At 45.9% G+C, this 25,511-nt stretch overlaps 1 protein-coding gene across 5 annotated transcripts in view; it reads right to left on the bottom strand.

Annotated features, from left to right (window-relative positions):
• The window catches only part of DET1 (DET1 partner of COP1 E3 ubiquitin ligase), a 57,125-nt gene that overhangs the window by 16,720 nt on the left and 14,894 nt on the right, over nt 1–25,511 (bottom strand). For 2 of the 5 annotated variants that reach the window (XM_043554715.1, XM_043554716.1), the window contains exons 4-5: nt 20,989–21,180; nt 17,337–17,989 (exon numbers count right to left, since the gene is read on the bottom strand). In XM_043554715.1, the coding sequence (XP_043410650.1) occupies nt 17,800–17,989; nt 20,989–21,180 (382 nt within the window). In that variant the 3' untranslated portion in view covers nt 17,337–17,799. Of the gene's footprint in view, nt 1–6,644; nt 7,403–9,171; nt 11,427–17,336; nt 17,990–20,988; nt 21,181–25,511 lie in introns of those variants that run through there. The other 3 variants (XM_043554718.1, XM_043554719.1, XM_043554717.1) reach the window with 3 other exon arrangements.

Here is a 25,511-nt window from a genome sequence, read left to right as displayed (position 1 = left end):
CCCCTGGGTGATCTTGGCCCTTCGATCCTGACCTGCAGGCTAGAGCTCTGGTTCTCCAGGCTCATTACGCACCCTCCGGCGGATGCCTCACTGGGCGTCCCACAGCCTGCCAACTGTGTCTGGTACTTTCCCTTCCACAACAGCCTCTTCCTGGGTCCCTGGTCTTGGTCGGGCACTGCCCCGTCCCACCTGCCTAACGCATCCCTACCTGTTCTTCCCCCAGCCCCCACGTACAACTGCTCACCCCCTCCCCACCCCTGGGTCACTGCCAGGCCTCCAGTGCTCCTGACCACCCCCCCACAGGCCACAGGGCACAGAGGCCTGGTCAAGTGTGCTCGGTGGGCCCAGGACCGGGGCCAGATCAAGCACAGAGATGGTCCTCATCTGAGAGGCAGCAACTTGGAGAGAAGCCAAGTTTTCAACCGGCTTTGACATCCAACAGGAGCTGTCACGGCCTGAGCGCTGACTCTGGGCCACACGGCGCCGAGCCTCCACCTGACGTTCCAGGGTCAGCCGCCAGATGTACGGAGCTAGTCAGGTGGGAGAAGGCAGGAACCAGGTGGGCAGGAGAAGCCGTGAGAAGCAGGCTGGGCACAGAGGACAGGAGGCCCACCCTGCAGGGTTTATGCACCTATGAAGGCAGCTCTGTCCCCTGCCTGGGGTGTGACAGGGAGGACCCCAAAGAGCCCCTATACAGATATTTCACTTCCTCTGTCACCTCAACAGCCTGTTCCCCAGGCCCTCCCTACCTCCTGACTGCCCTCACCAGATCAAATCCACTCTGCAGCCGGAGTGGTCAGGAAACACAAATCTGACACATGGTTTCACGATGACACTCCTCAGGGCCAAGTGCAAGCCCTCAGCAGAACCACCCCCTCAGGTGCTCTTGGCCTTGGGGAATTGAAGGTCTGCTGTGCCAGTCCCCAAGCAGGCCAAGCTCTGTGACTCCAGCCTCTGGCGGGGTCCCCTCCTCTTCCCTCTCCCCTCCTCTCCCCTTTCCTCAGCAGGCTAACCCCCGTCTTCTTTCGGAATTGGGCTCAGGCAGCATCTCTGCCAGAAGCTGGCCCCGTGTGGGTCAGGCACCCAGAGTGTCTGCTCCCAGGCCCCTGGTGCACCCGTCTGTCTCTCAGCTGCTTTCAAGGAATCCCGCAGCCTGTCTCCTTGGGTCTGTTCAGCCCAGCGCCCAGCTCAGCTCTGACACTCAGAAGCAGCTCAAGAAATGTCTGTGGAACGATGAGTAAATACAAGGGGGGCCCTGCAGGTGCAGCCTCCCTCACCACTATGGGCGCAGAAGGGCGCGGGACTCACACACACAACGGGCCGATGGATGGGCAAAGTGGGGTTACACAAGCCAGCCTGTGGGCCTCCTGATGGCAACATGGCTATTTTACAAATCCTCAAAACTGTAAAAACACCACGTACGCTACATAAAGCATGTCACTGAGCAGCACCTCATCTCAAAAACGTCCAGTCTGTGGCCTCTGCGGAAGAAGCATCTGGGAGGAACCAGGGCCTCAAGTCAGGCTGCTGAGCAGCCACCTCTCAGACCCCTTAAGGAATGGCAAGTTCAGGTTCAGGGTGGTGGCTGCCACTGACCTCTATCTCCCCATGCCCTCTTCCCAAAGCCCCAGGAAACCCAGAGCAGTTAGTGGGCCAGTTGGAGTGAAGCTTTCCTTTTGCTCTTGTCCAAGATGGGGTGCTCCCAGGGCACCCCCAAGTCCATTCTAATAGGCAGGCTCTGCTTACTATGGGGTGAGATCATCTCTCTTTCCCAAAGTCTCTCAGCTGCACTTCATAATCCCAATGGACCTTTCTAGACCATGTTGCTCTGCCTGTGTTATAGCTGGTGATATTCTTGCTGTTTGCTCTGATCATGCACTCGAAGGATGGGTGGGGTGGGCAGTTCAAGGGTCATGAGGTTTTAGCACCACATCTGGCTTTGCAGGAATAACAGGTTCAGATCATTTGCTTCTTTTAGAGAATTAGCCCTGGACCCAGGGACCCTTTGCCCCATGCCCCCACCCCAGGCTGTGACAGCAGGTGGACTGGCCAACCGCCACCCCCCACTTGTCTGGAGAGAAGCAATCCGATGTGAGCACTGCATGTTGCTAGGGAGCCACTGGCAACAGCTGGCTGCGAAATAAGTCGTGTCCTTGGGAAAGCATGTTCCTGGCTGCTAATTAAATGCTGCTGCAGCCTCTTTCTTCAGGGAGCTATAGAAATGTGCTGAATTAATGCAGGCAGGAGCAGGCAGGGAGCAGCGGGTTCACCATCCTGCTAAGGCCCCTCCTGGCTGTACAGGGAAAAGGCTCAGGGGGCTGCAATGAAATTGCCGAGCCCCCGGGGGCTAGTAAAGAAAATCCCGGCCTCAGACTATGAGGCTCAACTAGCCCAGAGTGCCTACCTAATACCATCCCGGCTGCTACAGGTGAATTCATTGGCTAAACACTTTTTTTTTTTAACTCTTTAAATCCCACTTCTGAGTATATATCCAAAAGAATGGAAAGCAGGATCTCCAAGATATATTTGTATACTCATAGTCACAGAAGCACTATTCACGATAGCCGAGAGCAACACGTACGTGTCCACACAGGGGTGAATGGATAAACAAAGGGTGGTATACACGTACATGTAATGGAATATTATTCAGCCTTGAAAATGAAGGGAATTCTTTTTTTTTAATGTTTATTTATTAATTTTGAGAGAGAGAGAGAGAGAGAGCGAGCATGAGCACGGGAGGGGCAGAGAGAGAGGGAGACAAGAGAATCCCAAGCAAGCTCCCCTACTGCCAGTGCAGAGCCTGACGCGAGGCTCAATCCCACAAACTGTGAGATCGTGACCTGAGCCAAAATCAAGAGTCATACACTTAACCAACTGAGCCACCCGGGAGCCCCGAAAATGAAGGAAATTCTGACATAGGCTACAACATGGACAAACCTTGAGGACATTTTGCTAAGTGACATTCACCAGTCACAAAAAGACACCAGGAAAGGGCAAATACCATATGATTCCACTTACAGGACGTAACTAGTCATACTCATAGAAAGAAAGCACAACGGTGGTTGCCAGGGGCTGGGCGAGGGAGAAATGGGAATTATTGCATAATGGGGACAGAGTTTCAGTTTTGCAAGATGAACCAACTGCCGAGACTGATGGCACAACAATGTGAATATATTTAGCAATACTGAACTGCACGTAAATAAGTACGCTGGTAAATTTGATGGTTTGTGCTTTATACCCCAACTAAAAATTGAACAAAACTCATTAAAAATTTTAAGTAATACGTGTTCACAGTTAAAGGATTACAGAGATAAAAGAAATAAGCTAGAGAGTAAATGTCCACATTCCCTTGCCCCCACGTCTGCTCTCCAGAAGTAATTATTGTTAATAGCATCTTCAGTATGTTTTCAAAAGTGTTAGACGCCATGACTATGTATATATTTAATATCTATAGTGACCTCAATTTCAGCACAGATTTTTTTTTAATTTTTTTTAAAAAAATGTGTTTTCACATTAAAATGAAACAAATGTTTCAATAAATGAAATATGAAATGAAATGTTTCAATAAATGTTTTCAATAAATGAAATAAATGTTCAATTACTACAGCTCAAAGAGCTTTCCAAATCAATATGTATGGACTTGCCTCATTATTTTTCACAGCTGTATCAGCTCCGATCTTATGGACAGAGCTTGTAATTCATTTTGTCCGTCCTCTATCAATGCACAGGTAGTAGTTTCCACTTTTTCACAGTGGAAAAGTTACAATGAAATGGACTTGTGCATATGTCTTGCTCACATATGCAAATGTTTTGTCCTAATGCATAGAATTTAACTGGGTTTTCAAAATATGTTTACGAAGACACTGCTCTTTTGTCCTTCAAGAAGTTTCAATCAGTTTACTCCCCCAACAGTAGGGGAGAGCACCCTACGCTCTTGACAACATGGCATCATCAAACACTTAACCTTCGCTAATCTGATGGGTGAAAAATAAATGTCACATTTTTGTTATGTAAGTCATAATGGTTTATTGATAGGATGCCACTATCATATATTCTCTTTATAGGTTATGGTTTCTTTTCTTGTTTTTCTTTTTTTTTTTCTGCTTTAAATTTTTTATTTTTTAAATTTACACCCAAATTAGTTAGCATATAGTGCAATGATTTCAGGAGTAGATTCCTTAATGCCCCTTACCCATTTAGCCCATCCCCCCCCCCAACCTCTCCAGTAACCCTCTGTTTGTTCTCCATATTTAAGTCTCTTATGTTTTGTCCTCCTCCCTGTTTTTATATTATTTTTGCTTCCCTTCCCTTACGTTCATCTGTTCTGTGTCTTAAAGTCCTCATATGAGTGAAGCCCTATGATATTTGTCTTTCTCTCACGGACTAATTTTGCTTAGCATAATGCCCTCTAGGTCCATCCACATAGTTGCAAATGGCAAGATTTCATTCTTTTTGGTTGCAGAGTAATACTCCATTGTATACATATATATACCACATCTTCTTTATCCATTCATCCCTCGATGGACATTTGGGCTCTTTCCATACTTTGGCTATTGTTGATACTCCTGCTATAAACATTGGGGGGGGGGTGCCTGTACCCCTTCAAAACAGCACACCCGTATCCCTTGGACAAATGCCTAGTAGTGCAATTGCTGGGTCGTAGGGTAGTTCTATTTTTAGTTCTTTGATAAACCTCCAAACTGTTTTCCAGAGTGGCTGCACCAGCTTGCATTCCCACCAACAATGCAAAAGAGATCCTCTTTCTCCACATCCTCGCCAACATCTGTTGTTGCCTGAGTTGTTAATGTGAGCCATTCTTACAGGTGTGAGGTGGTATCTCATTGTGGTTTTGATTTGTATTTCCCTGATGGTGAGTGATGTGGAGCATCTTTTCATGTGTCGGTTGGCCATCTGGATGTCTTCTTTGGAGAAGTGTCTATTCATGTCTTTTGCCCATGTCTTCACTGGATTATTTATTTATTGTGTGTTGAGTTTGATAAGTTCTTTATAGATTTTGGATACTAACCCTTTATCTGATATGTCATTTGCAAATATCTTCTCCCATTCTGTCAGTTGCCTTTTAGCTTTGCTGATTGTTTCCTTCGCTGTGCAGAAGCTTTTTATTTCGATGAGGTCCCAGTAGTTCATTTTTGCTTTTGCTTCCCTTGCCTCCGGAGACGTGTTGAGTAAGAAGTTGCTACGGCCAAGATCAAAGAGGTTTTTGCCTGCTTTCTCCTTGAGGATTTTGATGGCTTCCTGTCTTACATTGAGGTCTTTCATCCATTTTGCGTTTATTTTCGTGTATGGTGTAACAAAGTGGCCCAGGTTCATTTTTCTGCATGCCGTTGTCCAGTTTTCCCAGCACCACTTGCTGAAGAGACTGTCTTTATCCCACTGGATATTCTTTCCTGCTTTGTCAAAGATTAGTTGGCCATATGTTTGTGGGTCCGTTTCTGGGTTCTCTATTCTGTTCTGTTGATCTGAGTGTCTGTTTTTGTGCCATAAATGTCACATTTTCATATAGCTGTTGACCACGTGTATGTATTTTTTCTGTGAACACTCTGCTAATAAGATTCTTTGCCCATTTTTAACTGGGGATTGTTCATCTTTTTATATTTTAAAAATGTTCTACACTAAGAAAATCAATCCTTTGGTAAATGTGTTGTCATTTGTCATGTGATTTTGTTTTGATAATTGTTATGCAAAAGTATCCACTTGTATATGTTCAACTTGTTCTAATGTTTATTTCTTTTTGAGAGAGAGAGCGAGCATGAGCAGGGGAGGGGCAGAGACCGAGATGGAGAGAAAGTATCCCGAGGAGGCTCCATGCTCAGTGTGGAGCCCAGTGTGGGGCTCGATCTCACCAACTGTGAGATCATGACCTGAGCTGAAATCAAGAGTTAGACGCTTAACTGAGTCACCCAGGAGCCCTGAAAACCAGTATTTATCTAATGCAATGCTTTTCAGCCTTCCAAAGCTAATCCCCCTATCTGATAAGCAGGAAAATCTCATGTCCCTCCAAGATTTGGGGGAGATGTGTCTCAGTTATGAATCCATCTTCCGCATAACCTCATCAGATAAGATTTTTTTAAACTTTCTGCAATTTGTAATGTGAAAACGTACACACTTTTTCATTCTCCCAATAAAAATCTCAACTAATTTTTTCAAAATTTCTGTCAAGATTCTAACATGCCCACGACCTCAATTTTACCTGTAGCCTACCCTGAGTTGATAATCACTTTTCAGATAAGCTATATTCTTAAAAATTTTAACCAAAATGACATTAAAACATTTCTTTAAAAATAACTGACTGTGGAAGGGGTGCCTGGGTAGTCAGTCGGTTGGGTGTCTGACTCTTGATTTTGGCTCAGGTCACAATCTCATGGTTTGTGAGACCAGGTTCCACATTGGGCTCCACACTAAGAGTGGAACCTGCTTAAGATTCTCTCTCTCCCTCTGCCCGTCTCCCCCATTCACGCTCTCTTCTCTAAAATAAAAATAAAATAAAATAAACTGACTGTGAAAAACAATCTAAAGGCAATTTATTTTCAATAACATATCCCTCCTTAAGGACAGACTTCAAACCTCATAACACATGTCCCCCCGCCCCCCAAAAAACCCTTTAAAGATGAGGGAGAAGAAACTGAGTTTGAAAACCACCTTTATTTTACTTCTGGGTTCCCCCATTCAGAATATTTCCATTCCCTCCGTTTTTTAAATTTTCCTTTTAGAAATATAGACCCCTCTCTGTTCTTTCAACAATTAATTAAAGCGAAGTGACAGTCTCCTCTCCTAATCCTGGGAAATTAATACTAAGTTTGGAAGACACACAGTAGTTGAAGACCAGGAGATCTCTCTCTGGTCTCAGGACGATGAATGGGACGCACAGCATGGGGCCTGGGAACTCGGCTTCCGCTGGCAGGGCCAGGCGGCAGTTTCAGGCAGCTGTCCTGTGGATCTGTAAATGCTCCCTGGGGGGGACGGAACTCCATCATCAGAGTTAATAAAACAGGACACAGAGAAGCCCGGGCTCCCACCGCACAACAACCCACCCCTCGGCTCCTTCCTCCCACCTCCGCATTCAGACACTGGTTATCTGGAAGCTTCCCCGATGGCACGACGACACCCCTCATTTTACGGGATCTCTCGGACACCGCAGATTTTACACAGCAACCTCATGTCAACAAGCTTGTCGGCTCCATTGTTCCAGTAACACTTTGCTCACTTTGAGTCTCCGTGTCACGTTTTGGTAATTCTTGCAGTATTCCAAACTTTTCCATTGTTATTATATTTGTTGTGGCAATCTGTGATGAGTGCTCTTTGATGTTACATAATTGTTTTGTCGTGTGTTCTGACTGCTCCACCAACCAGTTGTCCCCCTCTTTCTCACTCTCCCTGATTCCTGAAACACAACAATATTGAAATGAGGCCAATTAGTAACCCTACGGTGGCCTCTAAGTGTCTGCGTGAAAGGAAGAGTCACACATCTCTCACTTGAAATCAGAAGGTGGAAATGATTAACCTCAGTGAGGAAGGCATATTGAAAGCTGAGAGAAGCCAAAAGCTACGCCTCTTGCCCCAAACAGTTAGGCAAGTTGTGAATGTAAAGGAAAAATTCTTGAAGGACATTAAAAGTGCTACCCCAGTGAACACACACATAAGAGAAACAGCCTCACTGCTGACAAGGAGAAAGTCTTCATGGCCTGCAGAGAAGATCCAACCAGCCACAACCTTCCCTGGGGGCAAAGCCTAATCCAGAGCAAGGCCCTCACTCTCTTCACTTCCGTGAAGGCTGAGAGAGGTAGGGAAGCCACAGAAGACAGGTTGGAAGCCAGCAGAGGTTGGTTCGTAAGGTTTAAGGGAAGACAAGACACCTTCTCCATAACATGAAACTACAAGGTGAAGCAGCGAGTGCTGATGTAGAAGCTCCAGCAAGTTCTCCAGAAGCTCCAGCTGTGATCGTTAATGAAGGTGGCTCCACCAAACAACAGATTTTCAGTGTGGATGCAACGGCCTTATATCAGAAGAAGATGCCATCTAGGACTTTCTTAGCTGGAGAGAAGTCAACGTCTGGCTTCAAAGGACAGGTTGACTCTGTTGGTAGGGGCTAATGCAGCTGCTGGCTTCAAGTGGAAGCCTGTGCTCATGTGCCACTCTGAAAATCCTAGGGCCTTTAAGAATTATGCTCAACCTACTCTGCCTGTGCTCTGTCAGTGATGTAACAAAGTCCGGACAGTACTTCTGTTTACAACATGGTACACGAAATACTGCAAACCCAAACACTGTTGAGACCTACTGCTCAGAAAAAAAAAAAATGATTCCTTTCAAAATATTGCTGCTCGTTGACAATGCATCTGGTCACCCAAGAATTCTGATGGAGATGTACGAGACTGATGTTGTTTACACAGCTACTGACACAACATCCATTCTGCAGCCCATGATCCAGACATAATTTCAACTTTCGGGTCTTATTATTTAAGAAATACATTTTGTAAGGCTACAGCTGCTACACATAGGGATTCCTCTGACGGATCTGGGCAAGTAAATTGAAAACCTTCTGGAAAGGCTTCACCATTCTGGATGCCAATAAGAACATTCATGACTCATGAGAAGAGGTCAGAATACCAACATGAACAGGAGTTTGGAAGAAATTGATCCCAACCCTCCTGGATGACTTTGAGGGGTTCAAGATTTCAGGAGAAAAAGTCACTGCAGATGTGGTGGAAACAGCAAGAGAACAGGAAGCGGAGCCTGAAAATGGGATTGAATTGATGAAATCTCATGATCAAACTGTAACAAAGAAGAGTTGCTTCTTGGGAAGAGCACAGAAAGCGGTTCCCTGAGACGGCGCCTCCTCCTGGCGGAGGAGACTGTTGAAATGACAACAAAGGATTTGGAATATTACCTACACTCAGCTGACAGCCCAGCGGCGGGTTTTGAGAAGACTCCAATTTTGAAAGAAGCTCTGCTGTGGGAAAAAGTCATCAAATGGCATCACCAGCTACAGAGAAATCGTTTGTGATAGAAGAGTCCATTGATGCAGCAAACTTCTCCGTTGTCTTATTTTGAGAAATTGCCACAGCCACCCCAACCTTCAGCGGCCACCAGTCAGCACCGTCGACACTGAGGCAAGACCCTCCACCAGCAAAAAGATTACAGCCCACTGAAACCTCAGGTGGCAGCATTTTTTAGCGACATTTTTAAAATTAAGGTATGTGCATTGTTTTTTTTAGACATAATGCTGCTGCACACTTAACAGACTATTGCATGGTGTAAATACAGCTTTTATACACACAGGGAAACAAAAGCAGTCATTTGACTTGCTTTATTGTGATATCCATTTTACGGCAGTGCTGGGGAACCAAACTGGCACTATCTCTGAGGTACGGCTGTATTCAGAAACATTTTCAGACCAGAAACGGTTGGGGCTATGACACGAATTCTTATATTCCTAGTTCCTGGCACTTAGTAGGTCCTCAAAACATTTTTAATACATAAATGAACAAATAAGCCAACCAACAAACTCGTGTGAAGAGGGAGAAATAAGTGGATTTTCAACCTTAATAAAAAATATCCTTATTGGTCATCCCCCTCTAAGGGAGGGAGTGGATACAGAGGCACTAAAACGTAAGAATTCCCTGTGAATGTTATTGGTAATCAGTGAAACCCCAGTTTAGATCTCTATAAATCCAGGATTTAAGTGAATTCTGACACAGGCTGGATTAGTTTTACCTGCTATTAACTAGTAATGATGGGCAAATCACTTAGCGTCTCAGAGATTAGTTTCCTTATTTATAAAACGAGGGTAATATGGCCTTTTTCAAACATAAGGTGCCATATTGCAAAACACGCCATTATTTATGTGTGTTCACCAGATATTGTTACATAGCAAATTGCCCCCCAAACTCAGCAGCTTAAAACCACATTTATCTCACAGGCTTTCTGAGAGTCAAGAATCTAGAAGTGGCTTGGCTGGGTGGTTCTTGCTCAGGGTTTCTCATGAGGCTGCAGTCATCCGCAGGCTTGACTGAGGCCGGAGGACCCGCTTCCAAGGTATCTCTCTCCCATGCTAATTAGCAAGAAGCCAAGCGGGTCTCTCCGGAAGGCTGTCCGAATGTCCTCACGACAGGACAGCTGGTCTCCCCCAGAGTGAGTGGTTGAAGCGGGGGGGGGGGTAGAGTGGATGCAGAAGCCTGGCCCCAAGATGCCGTTTATAAACCGAGGCTTGAAAGTGACACACTCACATTTCTGCTTGTGTCGTTTTGGTCACACAGACCAACCCAGATACAATGTGGGAGGGAACTACCCAAGAGCATGAATCGAGGAGGCGGGATCACTGCGGGACATCCTGGAAGCGGGCTACCAACCATGCGGCACTAACAAAGGAACCTAGATAATCGTACCATGACGACGCTTAGTACTTAGGACATTTTGTACCATATTAACCGTACCTTTTATTTTCTGATGCTTTGACCTATTAGGACCTCACTGACCTTACAGGGACTGCCCCTCCCAGGGTCAGCTAACTCCTAGAGACAGCAAACAACTCCCTGGGAGTGTGCCTTTAGACGCACACCAACCAATCCGGAGCCAACGCCCCAACCACCTCCTATATGGTGCTCTCACACTCTGGGCCACTATCCAGCTGCCCTAATCACCTCAGAGCCAGGTATCAGACAACTAGGGGCAGCCCCTATGTCGCAGAGCTCACCGAAATTATTCAGATTAGCCAATCCCAAGCCTTCTCGGCCTGCCTTGCCTGTTGTAGAAACCACAACAAAGGCTCTCACCCACATTTTCCCCTGGCTCCTCGACCTCCCGATTGACCCAGCTGCCTCCCCATGGGGCCTGATATGCCCTGCCCCATTTCTAGAGACGTGTAGGTAAAACAGACTTCTTCCTTCATGACAGTCATTTCCATCTCTGTGTGTCTTACCGTATGGAGTTAAAACAAACCCTACTAGTACCCTTAAAACATATACATATTCAAAGAGCATTTTAGGCCTTTTTTTTTTTTTTTTTTTTTTTTTGGATTTAGAGGTATTAGGGGCACACTGAAGAACATCCAGTGTCATTAGTATTTCTCATTCGACTTAGGTTCTAGTTTTCATTTTCTTCCTATTTTGAATCACATGCCCCTGGAAGTGAATCAGCTTCTGTTCAGAGTCAGCAGGAAGTTTCTGACCAGTTCACACCTTAATGATTAGTCCTGTGCTTTGCATGAATTGGTCACACAAGGCCTTTCGTTGCATTACAACTTCTTCCATTTATTCCGAGGCCTGTGACAGTCTCCCCTTCCTTCACTTGCCTTGTTGGTTGTGTGACAGGCGGTCCTTTTCCACGAAACTCAGTATGCCAGTAAAACTTCGTTTGCCAGTGGTTATCTTTCTCTCTTAGTTCCAAAAAGCACTCACTCGGTGGCTGCTCTGCAAAAAAATGTAGCCTCACGTTCATTCCTTCAGTGGCAAACCTTTGCTTCGCTGATACCAAAATTAACCACACTGCTCGGCTTCCGTACCTTTCTGTATATAAAAGAACCTTTCAACACCAAATCCTAGGATAATCTTTTTGAAGACACTTCAAAGAGCATGGACACTTAACACATGTGGTATCCCCAGCGCACATTACTCAACAGCAAGGAGGACAACGTGAAGAGCATGCTCAGTGTGAACCTGCACAGGCGACGACAACGGTGAGGTTGTGGTTGCCGACTGACACTGACGAGATCCCCATACTGGATACACTCCCAATTTTGAAAAATGCATCTCAGAATTGATGAAATGAAGGAATACCTTCCAATATAAGGTGCTTACCTAGCTCCTGACCCCAGAGTGAGCACTTAGTAAACGTTCACGATCAACGACAACAAACTGTCAGCAAACAAGGCTCCTTTGAATCCAATGTATTTGGCCGCAAAGAGGGTTAGGGATGTTCTGGTCTTCTCAGAACGGAGACTGTGGTGGCAGAATGGCACCCCCTCAAAAGCCACCGGTGTCCTGTGTAGGGGCTGGGCCTAGAGAAGGGGCAAGCTTGTGTTTCTGGATCAGCAAGGAACAGAGAGGCACCACCAGGGCTGGGTGAGGTCTCTGTGACATTAAGGAGGCGGGGGGAGCCTCCCCCACAGGCCAGGAAATCTAGGGAGAGAATGGAAGCTAGGATTTATTGGCTACTTCCTGTATGAAGAGCTTCAGCTAATACTCATTTACTGCTCACATCAGCCCTGCCGGGCAGACGTTACCCCATTTTACAGAGAAATTGAAACTCGGTAAAATTCTTATTATCAAGCAAGCCCAAGGATACAGAGCTAGCAGGTGACAGGGACAGGCCCCACTCATCAGCCTGACCTGTTCCCATAGTTCTGTCAGGACAACGTGGGTAAAGAATGAGTCCTACTATGCATCTCTCTATCCTCCCATGTTATTTCTGCCTCTGGTAATCAAATGTTGTATGATGGACAGAGTCTTCAGAATTTTTCCTTTCTTTGCTTTCTTTTTTTTCTTTTTTTAAACAACAGAGGGTTATAGCTATAAAGGGTATACACTGAGCAGATTGATGTTGTAAACAAAATTGCCCTCTGGAACATCAAAATCATTTAATATGCTCAATTCCTTTCGAAGCACGTATTGCAGAGAACCGTTATGCTGATTACCAATAATTATAATCCATTCATTAAGAAAAGTCTCCAAGGGTTTCTACAAAGGAACACTTCATGGCTGAGATGCAGTTACTCTGTGTACTTGAAAAATAATGAAGCTACCGTTCTTTTAAAAATTATCTAATTTAGGCTTTTCACTGATTTAATACTGTGCTTCTCTACAAGGACTCTGAATGAAAGAGACTAAATTTAAATGGAGCCTTTCTCTCAAAGGCCCAGAACGGCTTGGCCCTGATCATTGACACATCAGCCCCTGCAGAATAGGGATGAGAAGAGAGTTCCAGGCAAGAATTTAGATCTGAAAGATAAATCCCCTGAAATCTCTGCTTTTCTTAAACATTTTTGGTTCCAAAGAGCTTGATTCTCCAAAGATTCTTGAAGTTCACTGGATATCTGTAGAAAGAAGGCACTAGAATTTACTGAGAGGGGTCTAAAATCCTTTAGAAACAAAGTTAATATAAACACACAGGGGTTGTGAACTTCATATGGCTCAAGTGCTCAATGAGCTCAGTGCTTTATCGCTCATTTTAGTTACATCCTTTTAGCTATAAGAAACACCCAGGCCAGTACAGGTATGGCTGAAGGGGGCTATCAGAGAGCCAGGAATCTTACTGAAATCAGAGAACAGGAGTCATAATTGGGCCTTTTCAAACCCAACCTAATAAGATACTCAGCCTGCAGGAATTTCCTGACTCTTTCCACGGAGGACCTGCCTTTCTCTTTGCATCTATTAATTTGCTTTCAATTATAAGAAACAACAACAACAACAACAAATCAATTCAAAGTGGCTTAAACAGTATGGAAGCTTACTGTCTCCCAGAACCGGAAACCCAGATGTAGGATGGGTTATAGGGTTGAGTGATTCAGCCAACCAACTACGTTATCTACGATCCGGGTTCTTTCCTCTCTACTCTGCCATCTAGTTCAGCTCCCTCCTCAGGGAATTTAAAAAAAAAAAAATTTTTTTTTTTTTACCATTTGTTTATTTTTGAGAGAGAGAGAGAGAGAGAGAGAGAGAGAGAGAGAGAGAGCGCGCGTGCACATGAGCAGGGGAGGGGCAGAGACAAAGGGAGATACAGAATCCAAAGCAGGCTCCAGGCTCCGAGCTGTCAGCACAGAGCCCCATGTGGGGCTTGAACTCACAGGCCACAAGATCATGACCTCAGCTGAAGTGGGACACTTAACCGACTGAACCTCCCAGGCACCCCTGGCTGATTCTTTTTGAATAGGATCATTGGGTGGTGGGTTGTGGAACTGTGGGCCACATGGTTCCTCACAGACATTTTCAAAAGAGAAATGTTTCCCCCACAGTTCCAGAAACCTCTACCTTACAGTATAATTGACCTGACAGAAGTCACACGACATTCGTAAACTAACCCCTTCTGCCAGCTGGTCTTGACCTAGTTCTAGTCACTAACACGGAGTAAGGGATCACCACGGTTGGTAAGGCAAAAGCAGGTATGTGGGCGCCAGGGGGAGAGGTGGGGGCTGGAAAAAAGGAAAACTGGAAATAGTTCCTAAGTTACTGCCTGCAGTAAATGGGTAAACGCTGAAGCCATCTGGAAACTCTGGGAGGAAAACAATGGGTTAGAGGTGGGGAGTGAGACTCAAGAGCCCAGTTTTGGAGATGCTGGTTTTGAAATGCCTATTAGATATTCAAATGAAGATGCCAGGTAAGCCATGGGATATATGAATCTGGAGGTCCAGGAAGGCATCAGGGCTGGGGTTATAATTTTGAGAATCATCAGCATATAGCTAGAATATAAAACCAGGGAAATGCACAAATCAATTAAAGAAATGGTATACAGAGGAAATGAGGAGAGAATCCAAGGCCAAGGGCTGGGGCACTCTAGCATCTAAAGGTAGAGCCGAGAAGCCAGCAAAGGGGACCAATGAGCAACCATCAGCAAGGCAGGAAGAAAACCCGAAACTCGTACTGTCCCGGAAACCAAGAAAGGCAAGTGCTTCCTGACAAAGAGAGAAATGAATTATGCCCGATGTCGGGCGGCTGAGCACAAAAGGGATGAGAGGTGCGTGCTGAACTGGCAACATGGAGTCCCTGGTGGCTGGGACAAGTGCTGTGTCAGTGGAGGGGGGACTAAAACCCATCTGGAGTGGGCTGAGGAAAAACAGGACGTGGTGGGGTGAAAACACTTAATTTAAACAACTCTTTTGAGAAGTTTTTCTGTGAAGGGTAACAGAGAGGTGGGCAGTAACTGAAGGGGGAGAAGAGGCCAAAGCAGGAGACTTTAAAGAAAAAAGATCTGGGGCACCTGGGTGGCTCAGTCAGTTGATAGTCTGACTTCGGCTCAGGTCATGATCTCACGGTCCGTGAGTTCGAGTCCCACATTGGACTCTGTGCTGACAGCTCGGAGCCTGAAACCTGCTTCAGAGCCTGTGTCTCCCTCTCTCTCCCTCTCTCTGCCCCTCCCTTTCTTGCACTCTGTCTCTTTCTCTCTCTCAAAAATAAATAAATATTTAAAAAAAAAAAAAAAGATAAAGAAGATTGTAAGGGCGCCTGGCTGGCTCAGTCAGTAGATCGTGCAACTCTTGATCTCAGGGCTGTGCGTTCAAGCCCCTTGTCGGGTGGAGAGATTACTTAAAAATAAAATCTTTAAAAAAAGAAAAAAGAAAAAAAAGAACATCCTAGAGTGTATCTAATGTGCTAGTAGAAATGACCTATCAAGAGGAAGATACAGTAAAGAATAATTGCAGGAGTGAGGAAATTGAGAAGTCTAGAAGAGACAGGATTCAGTGAGCACGGGGAGGAGTTGGCCTTTTAGGGAAGCAAGGCTACTGGACTCCGGAGGAAAAGCAAGCGAGGAACATAGACACAAGTCATGGGGTTGACATGGTGAAAGAAAGATAAGGCAATTTCCCCATGTGATTGTTTCCACTCCCGTCTGGAAGTGGGTGGCAAGGTGATCAGGGAGAAAAGGAAGGTGGGCTTTGGAAGAGGAATGAAGGTGTCAAGCGGCAATTTCAGCGAGTGGGAGAATAAACAGAGCAGGAAAGCGTATGAGAATTGCTTGGGGAGTTAGACAAGATGGAAGACAGAAGATACGACCAGGAGAATGGAGGAGAAAGGCGACAGGAAGTACACATTAAGCTTCAGAAAGGCTAGGACACCGCCCAGGGTCACAGACCTACTGGGCAGAAGGGCGGGGATTCCCACTGCAGCCCGAGTGACTCCACTCCCCAGTCCCTCAGGTACAGTCAAGCAACCTGGCACAGAAGAAAGCTGCAGGTGAAGGGCTTCAACCACGAAAGATTGGTTGAGTCCCCACAAACGTGTGACTGCTTTGGGATCCTGATTTTGTCATGACCTGCGAAGAATCTAGGAGAATGCCTCAGTATTTCATCCTTCCAGAAGCCCAGGGAGGTCATTCAAACCCTCCTCTTCTCCTCTGGATTACCACCACTGGCTTGTCAGCCCGCCTCCAAACCATCTTCCAGACTGCTAAAGACAGTCTTTGTGAAATTCGGATGACGTCTTCCACCGCACAAACCCTAACACCACACACAAGACTTCTCTTCATGATTCGGTCACACTCCCCCGGCCTCCCCACAGCCTGTGCCGCAGCCGAATTCGTTACCATTCCACGGCCCTGACAGCCCTGTTCACCCTTCCGCGCCTCTGTGCATGCTGGCTCTGTCCTCGAAACGTCCCCTGCCCTGGTCCACACAACAGACTCCCGTTTGTCCGGCTCCAGTGTCCTTTCCCCAGTATGGCTCTCCTCCTCCACCTCTCCTTCATCCTTCTCCACTGTTCCCAGAGAACCACTACTGGGGCTTCTGCCATTCTGCATTATAATTCTCTTTATTGGCCTATTTGTCTCATCCGCCAGATCTCAGCACAGCATCTACCCGACCCATAGCTGGCGCTCAAATCCTGCGCTGCACGCTGAATGAGAAAGAATGCAGCCGTTCGATATTGAGGATGATGAAATTCGCTGAACTGGTTTTGGTGGGGCTCTGTATCTCCTATCACATTTGTTATGTTCCCAAGGGAGGTCGATCTGGATGGCAGAGGGATACGGAATCCATCTGTTCGCATCCGTGACTCTTTCCACAACCTGCTCTGAAATCCAACATTTCAAGCTGCTTTCAAAGTCAGGTGCTACTAAACAAGCTGACTCCATAAGCGGGGGATACGTTATGCGGATGAGACAGAAGCAGCCTCACGAGCCCGCCGGGGGACACTGGCTGAGACCGCACAGAAGGAGGCTGGCTGGGGGCCAGCAGGTGTTCGGAGGAGCTGTGACGGCCGGGCCATCCAGGAGCAGTCAGTCTGATCTCTTTAGGGACACGTGGAGCCCGCCAGCTCTCACGACCCAACTGCTGTGCGTGCTACACAGTGTCTGTATCCGCCACGGCCCCAGAGAACAGATCACCCTCCCACCTGCATGACACAGACCGTGCAGATGGGAGCGTGCTTCCACATGACAACGTGCAGTTATGCCCGGCCCCTCCAGCTGTAACGACTACCAGGACGAAACCCCAGGGAAGACGGCAATCCTGACAGATAACGGTCTTCCGTGCCGGCACACACCACTCCGCTCTCCCCAGGGCAGCTGCTGGAGCCATGGCCTCCAGTCCCTTTCACAGTCCCTCCTGGAACCACAAATGTGAAAAGTATTCGGTGAGATCGGGACAGAAGGCAGTCAGCAAACAGGATATATTTAAGTAAGAAAATACCAAGGCTTTATTTGTGTTCTCTTAATATAAAGATAGCCCTGCTGTCGGCTACGTGGAAAGATGGACACAGTTCCCGTGAGCAAAGATGTACCCACTTCAGACCGCATACCATAATGCCAAAGAATGGACATGGGGGGGGGGGGGTAATGCTGTCATCTTCATATAGCAATAAAATGCAAAACAGAACAAAAACTAACTGGACTTAATTAATGCTGGGCATTCCCACAGGGAAAGGACCAGAGGACTTGCAATCAATCAGTAGTTGGATACGATAAAAATTCCATTTGGCTGGGCCACCCTCACTCCTCTCTCCGGCTCTCCCCAACTGAGGTATAACCATCTGGAACCAACAAAGCCGGTAGGCAGGAGCTTTTGCTTCAGAGTCCACTGAGACAAGAAGGGGGCAACGTTTCGGAAGACCAGGTAACGGGGCTCTGGTGAGGCACCTACGTGCAGCAGTGTCGCATGTGGAAGTTGACAACGTACTCGGCATTAGTCCTCTGCACGGAAATAGCAAAAGGCTCAAAAGGGTGAAAGGTGAATGCAACAAGGCGCCGCACTGTGTGGTTGATGGGGCGGCCCAGTAAGCCTGCCTGGATCTCAAACTTGAGCAGACCAGAGTCGCGGGCATAGAACCTAAACAGAACAAGGAGAGAAAGAGAGGATGGTACAGAGATATTCACCACCACTTTGCAATCCGCTCAGCACGGGAACGCGGCAACTCGTAACTCAATCTTACTCACGGGATCTCCTCTTACATCAGCCTCAGGGTATCAGAACTGCGAAACCACCTTTGTCTGAGCTGCTTGTGGTATGCACGGGGTCACTGTGAATTGTACTGTGCTGTCCTGAGTCACTGGCTCCTTTCTCTTTCCCAAGATAACCCTTAGTTACAGCCTTAACTACAGCCCCCTCTTTTCCAGACACGCTGCCCCAAGAGTATCTAGACCAGAGCTAGAAATGAAATGCAAGCCACGTGTACACTTTTAAATTTCCAAGTAGTCACATTTAAAAAAGGTAAAAAGAGAAAGGTGAAATTAATTTTAATAAAATGTTGTTTAACCCAATATTGGCATCCAAAATACTATCATCTCAACCTATAATTCATGTAAAAAAATATTAATGAGATATTTCATTCTTCTTTTTTGTATTAAGTCTTTGAAATCTGATGTGTGACACTTGAGCACATGTCAACTTGGACTAGTCACATCTTAAATGCTTAACAGCCACATGCAGCTAGTGGCTCCGATATAGGACAGTGTAGATGTAGACCCATATTTGAGTTGTTAAGAACAAACTCTTTTGAAAGGTTTTTCTTTTTCACACCCAAAAACAAAATACTAACTAGTCTGACATTTTTCATCGAATAATTCCATTCATCCCCATACTTAAACACATTTTCCCATATGCAAAGTAAGTGTCCTCTGGAATCAGGAACCAGAGATGTTCAGGGGGGTTGGGGCTGAATTAGGGTAAGTTCCAGAAAAATGAGAGTTCTGAAATAGAGAGCTCTGTAATTTCCCTTTTGGAAAACAAACATATGTACCCATAAAGATACTCATAATCCCATTTCCAAGAATTTGTATCCTCAGAATTTAATCTAAATGAAGTTAATAGTGATGTGAATAAAGACGGCTACTCTATCAAAGCTCTAATGTAAAAATGCAGACCGAGAATAAAGGCTCAGCAACAGGGGAAGAGTTAAATCAACTGCGGTGCGTCTAACGAGGGAACAATATGCTGTCATCAGGACTGCTGTTCGGAGGACTATGTAACAACACAGGAAAACATTTATAAAATACAAGCCGACTACAAAGTATTACGCTAACCAGGATGACAACTTGGCACGTGCAAACCTGCAGAACGACAAAGACGAGACTGGAATACACAATACAGGTGTTCAAGTCACAGCATTTCCTCTTCCAGTGCCTCTAATATCCTTACATTTCTCATTTTAAATTAAAAATAAGTGAAAAACCCCTGTAGTCAGGGGCAATAGCCATTTCCAAATTTGTCACTTAGGTTAATCTTTTCAAATCAGAGGCAGGTCAGAAAGGAGGGGAGTGTATCTCACACTACTTGACAATATCAAATGAGGCCCACGATATGCTTTTACGCGTGAAAACCACATTCACCTCACCCACATAGTCCCCAACACACAAAGGGCCTGTAAGCAAAGCGAGTTGTCTGAGCTTCTAAATCTAACTACCAGTTTACAGGAAATATGAGAGACTGAGAAAAATAGTAAATACTACTCCAGGGATGCGGTGAGCAAACTTCAGAATGTGGGAAACACTACAGGACAAGCAACATGGTTTCTTCAACAATTTCACTGCAAGGAAAAGAGGAAGGAAGCGGAACGTATAGAATAAAACGGACTTAAGGGAGAAGCGACCAAATACAATGTATGAACCCTGTTTAGATCCTGATGGGAACACGTGGAACCACAAAAGAATATTTACAAGACAACAGGGAAATGTGAAAACTAGGTATTGGGTGGTCTTAATAAATTTTTGATAATTTTCTTAAGATAGAATGGTACTGAGGTTGTATTTTTGTAAGTCTTTCTCTTTTAGACATTACTAAAATATATATGAGCAAAATGCTATGAAATCTGGGATTTGCTTCATCATATCAAGGGTGGCATTTGGGGCGAGGGGGAGTGGTGGTGGTGGAAAAACAAAACAACACTGACCATGGGATGGGATGGCAACTGTTAAGACTGGGTGGTGGGAAAAAAAAAAAAAAAAGACTGGGTGGTGGGCTCATGCAGGTTCATTACACTCTTCCGCTTTTATATGTTTAAAACTTTCTGCAATTAAAAAAAAAGGTTAACTGTTTTTTGGAAACTGACTGAAATTTCCCAAAGGAAATGCCATGAATGGTGATTAATTGTACAGAATATGTTACACAGGCCTCTTTCATACACAATGAAGCCGGACAGTGAAATACCAGCTACCACTGTTTCTATGTTTCTACGTGAAAAAGAGCTTCCACTCTCCAGCCCAGGGTTCCAGAACATACCTCCCCCGAAATAACCTCACGGGTGGCGGTGGTGCTCAATCCTCTCCCTAGTACCCCATACATCACACAGAACAATACAAGCTCCTAACGTGGGGGGGGGGGGGGTGTCTGTGAAGAGGACATTTGTGAGGGAGGGACTGCCTGTAAGAGGTCAGTCTCAAGTTTCTAGCAATAATACAGTATCAACATTCCAGAATTTCTTCAAGTGAGGAAGCTCCAAGTGAGGTTTGGGAGTTTCTCCAAAACCTGCCTGTTCCCCAAACTATCTCTGCTAGCTTTTCTACTAGATAACACGGGAGATAAAATGATTTGAGTGAAATAAATTTAGAAAGTCTCAACCTACTGCTATTATGAAATGGCATGTGGTTTTATACCCTGGATACCTTTAAAAAGGAACAAACTCATCTGAATTGGATGTTTTCAGGAGAAGCAAAGGGCAGAACTACCGAGACTAGTACCTACATGATCAAAAGCACTCACCACATTACAGAAACAGCCTGTCCCTCCAACTGAAGCCATGAGTACAAGCGGACATAGTCACAGTGAAATGATGTCCAAGAAGAGAGAGAGGGCGGGCCGCCCGTAGCCCTGAGGCTACAGTAATGGTGTACCTGATAGGGTGATCTCCACAAGTCTTGGGTCGCTCCATGACGGACACCCACTTGTCGTCATAGCTGAAGAGAGACAAATCAAGGTAGGGGCTACCGCTGTAAGACTGGGCACTGATGGGGAGCTGCCCCAGCAGCCGGCGTACTGCCTCCGTGTGCCCTCCGTACTTGGCGTTTACGATAGTGTCTTTAAACCTAAAATAAAGCACCAGTGAGGAAGGCTGTGTTAGTGGACACACCAAGCTGTCTTGGATTTTAAGCTGATAAAACATGTCTAAAAACAACTCATTCTGTAAACAGAAATCTAGGTAATGCAGGAAGTCAGAGCTCTCACACATCCCCAGTCGGCCCGGCTACAAATATTCTCAGAAACAGAAAAAAATTCCCAATAGGAACATTAAATTACATTAGAAGAGTTAACAAAGACTTTCCAAGCAAGTTTAAAAGGAGTGTGACTACTCTGTGACAGCACTTCCATTCAATTCTACTTCCCCCAAATAATAGCCTAGGTTTGCATCAAGAGTTCTAGAGAGCAAAGAACCCTGTAGAATAGAGCGGCCTCTCTGTGACTCTCCTTGGGATCAGTTATAAGCCAACTTCCATCAAAACTCTAGGGGCGCCAGGTGGCTCAGACAGTTAAGCAGCCGACTTCAGCTCAGGTCATGATCTGTGGTCTGTGAGTTTGAGCCCCATGTCGAGCTCTGTGCTGACAGCTCAGAGCCTGGAGCCTGCTTCCCATTTTGTGTCTCCCTCTCTCTCTGCCCCTGCCCTGCTTGCTCTCTGTCTCTCTCTCTCTCTCAAAAATAATAAACATTAAAACAAAACAAAAAAAACCTTGGACGAACTACTCATTCTGTGTTCAAATTTACAAGCTAGCTACCTGTGCTCCTGCAGAAATGCCAGCATCTGAAGAACTGTCACGTGGACACAGAGTCACACATCTCACTTATTTTTAATAACAACAACCATGGGGCAATTTCTCACACTTGTAATGAATACCAAATTTAATACCCTTTGACCAAGCATTTCTCTTCTTGTGGAAATTTACCCTAAGGAAGCAATCGCATACTTAGAAAAATCTCTGTGCCCCTTTAATAAAGCATTGCTGATGATAGCAATAAATTGACAGAAAATTAAGAACCTAATGGAAAACCGTAATTTTCAAAGCCTGCATAGTAACAGTGGAAACATTTATCATAATGGTAAGTAAAAGAAACAGGCTACACTCTGTCTACACAGTATGATTTAAAAAAAAAAAAAAAAAAAAAAACAGAGAAAAAAATTAGTCCTAAAAATCAGACTGGTGGTGGGGGTGCCTGGGTGGCTCAGTTGGTTAAGTATCCGACTTCGGCTCAGGTCATGATCTCACGGTCTGTGAGTTCGAGCCCCGCGTCGGGCTCTGTGCTGACAGCTCAGAGCCTGGAGCCTGCTTCGGATTTTGTGTGTCCCTCTCTCTCTGCCCCTCTCCCACTCACCTTCTGCCTCTCTATCAAAAATAAACATTAAGGGGCGCCTGGGTGGCGCAGTCGGTTAAGCGTCCGACTTCAGCCAGGTCACGATCTCGCGGTCCGTGAGTTCGAGCCCCGCGTTGGGCTCTGGGCTGATGGCTCAGAGCCTGGAGCCTGTTTCTGATTCTGTGTCTCCCTCTCTCTCTGCCCCTCCCCCGTTCATGCTCTGTCTCTCTCTGTCCCAAAAATAAATAAACGTTGGAAAAAAAAATTAAAAAAAATAAAATAAAATAAAAAAATAAACATTAAAAAAAAATCAGACTGGTAGAAATACGTCAAAATAATTGTGCCTGTGTAATCACATTTTGTTTTTATTCTTTTTCACTTTCCTACAGTTTCTTAGAAAGAATGTCAACCATCAGTATGTATTTCTTTAACCTCTACATCAAAGTATATCATATGGTTTAAAATACAAAGGGAAGGGGCGCCTGGGTGGCGCAGTCGGTTAAGCGTCCGGCTTCAGCCAGGTCACGATCTCGCGGTCCGGGAGTTCGAGCCCCGCGTCGGGCTCTGGGCTGATGGCTCAGAGCCTGGAGCCTGTTTCCGATTCTGTGTCTCCCTCTCTCTCTGCCCCTCCCCCGTTCATGCTCTGTCTCTCTCTGTCCCAAAAATAAATAAACGTTGAAAAAAAAAAAAAATACAAAGGGAAAATAATTTAGTCCAGGGACAAAATATGACATCTCATCCCTGAAATTAATGGCATGAAAACCAAATAAAATAAATTTAAAAACTTAAATGTTCCTGACTTTGAGGAGACCAGAAAGATTGATGAGATGGGTTCTGTATTTTGTCTTCACCATTAACCTGTGATTCTAGATGGACGTTGACACCTCGTTTATGAGCCTAGCTATCAATACTGCTTTTCGTTACTCTTCTTGACAGTAATTTTCACCACCTCAGTGTAAGTCATAAAATTAAATCTTGGGCCAAAGAGAACTTATTTCTTTCCTTTTGAAGTAGCAGGAATCATCGTTTTCAGCTCCTTGTCAGCCAAGATCCAGCACGACCTCTCTGAACCCGCACCACGGCCTTGCCTGGCTCACCGGCTCCCAGTGACGGGGGCTGGCCCACGGTGAAGGCAGTGCTTTTCCAGCGGCACCACCACCTCCACTCGCCGTGCTCCCCACGGACAGAAAGACAAAGCCGTCATCCCTGTGACAACTTGCAGCGTTTAAATCCTGGCTCACCGTCATTCTGTCCAGTTATGTCTCTCTCAGTTCGTGGGGATTTCCAAATTCGTAGAGATGATCCTTCCAGCACCATGGCCCCCTGGTTCCTGAACCTCCTCTCTGCCTCAGCCCTCGTTCCGAGGTGCTACATCCTCAGTCTCACCATTACCCATGACTGCGACCTCTCTGTAACATCAGGGTGAGGCACCACTCTCTCCAGCCTCCTCCTCGCCTATCTTTCCAGCCCATTCCCTCTACTCCCTGGATGTACAGTCCACTGATTCTACCAGTTTTTGTCACCCTACGCCTTGACCATATCCTGTGTCCTCTCTCTTTCCTCAGGCCATGCTTCAATTCCACACTTAATCCACTGCACTCATCCTCCACAGCTCTGCCTTCTCTTGCTTGGTGGCACTTCCCTGGAAAACCTACAGCCCTAGTTAAGCTCAACTCTGCCCGTTCCATGCCTGTATCTGCTCGGTGTTCTCCACGGCTGGAGGGAAACATACAACGCTCACTTAAATGTATAACCATGAACGTCGTGGGGCCCTCCTGCTGCAGGCACTCAGGCTACAGTCCCCGGTCCAGCCAGCCCTCCCACTCCCTCTGATGCCTATTTCATACCTCCACCAGGCCCACCCTCACCAAATGGCATCTCCTGCTTTGTTCCGACAAACAGAAGCAAGGAGAAGAGAACTTTGTGAGGCCCCCATCGGCGATCTGCACTATACTACTGTCTGTGCTGCGGTGTGAGACCAATCTCCCCGCTTGGGCACTAGGTCCCATCGCCTCTCATATGCGACATCAATTCTTCCCCACCTTTTCCTAAACCGCGAGCTCCCCCCAGCTACACAGTCTCATCTGCACACAAACACGCCACTTCCCCCCGCCTCAGTCACAAAATAATAAAAGCACCACCACTCACCCCCTCCAGTGCAGGCACCATCTTCCAGCCCTCCCTGACAACAAAACTCTCAGAACACTTCTTACGGTACTGTCTCCAAGCCTTCTCTTCCCACTCTTCCTTAAACCCACCCCAGAGAGGCTTTCCCCACCATCCCACTGAAGCCACTCTCATGGAGCTCACCGATGACCTCCATGCTGCTAACTCCAGTAGCTGATTTATCTCTCAGGAGATACAGACCTGCCCTGGCAGAAGCATCTGACACTTCTTCCTGAGAAACTACCAGACCTCTCCACTTACAGAACCTCCAACCTTCTCCCCTGAACCTCACCCACAGCTTCACCATCACAGTTTGAGAGTAACTCTCTTTTGCAAGACAAAAACGTTAACAATCGTCTTTGACTTTGCTCTTTCCACGGCCCAAACCCCATCCTCCACTAATCTTTAGGGTTCTATTTTCAAAATACGTTGAGCACACAATCACAGCTGACCCATGAACATCGCAGGGTCAGGAGTACCAACCTCTCCCACAGTCAGAACTCTGCATGCAACTTTTGACTCCTCAAAAACTTAATAGCCTAGCGCTGACTAGAAGCCTTACCAGCAGAAAACAAACAGGAGATTAACACATATTTTGTATGTTACACGTGTTATAAACTGTATTCTTACAATAAAATAAGCTAGAGAAAAGAAAATGTTAAGAAAATAAATCATGAGGAAAATACATTTACGGTTCTGTATTTACTGTAAACAGTCCACATGTAAGTGGACCCATGCAGTTCAAGCCCATGTTGTTCAAGGGTTAACTGTTCCCACCCTGATCCAAGCCAATGTTATTCAATCAACAGATAATTACCAACAGCCTAGTATACGCCAGGCATGCTTCTAGGTGCGTAAATATATAAATATATATTCCCTGTGGCAGGAGACATATTTAGCGAATCC

The sequence above is a fragment of the Prionailurus bengalensis genome, chromosome B3, assembly GCF_016509475.1.
Source record: "Prionailurus bengalensis isolate Pbe53 chromosome B3, Fcat_Pben_1.1_paternal_pri, whole genome shotgun sequence".
Taxonomy (NCBI): domain Eukaryota; kingdom Metazoa; phylum Chordata; class Mammalia; order Carnivora; family Felidae; genus Prionailurus; species Prionailurus bengalensis.
The sequence above is the reverse complement of the archived record's forward strand: the minus strand, read 5'-3'. Positions and strand labels throughout refer to the sequence as shown.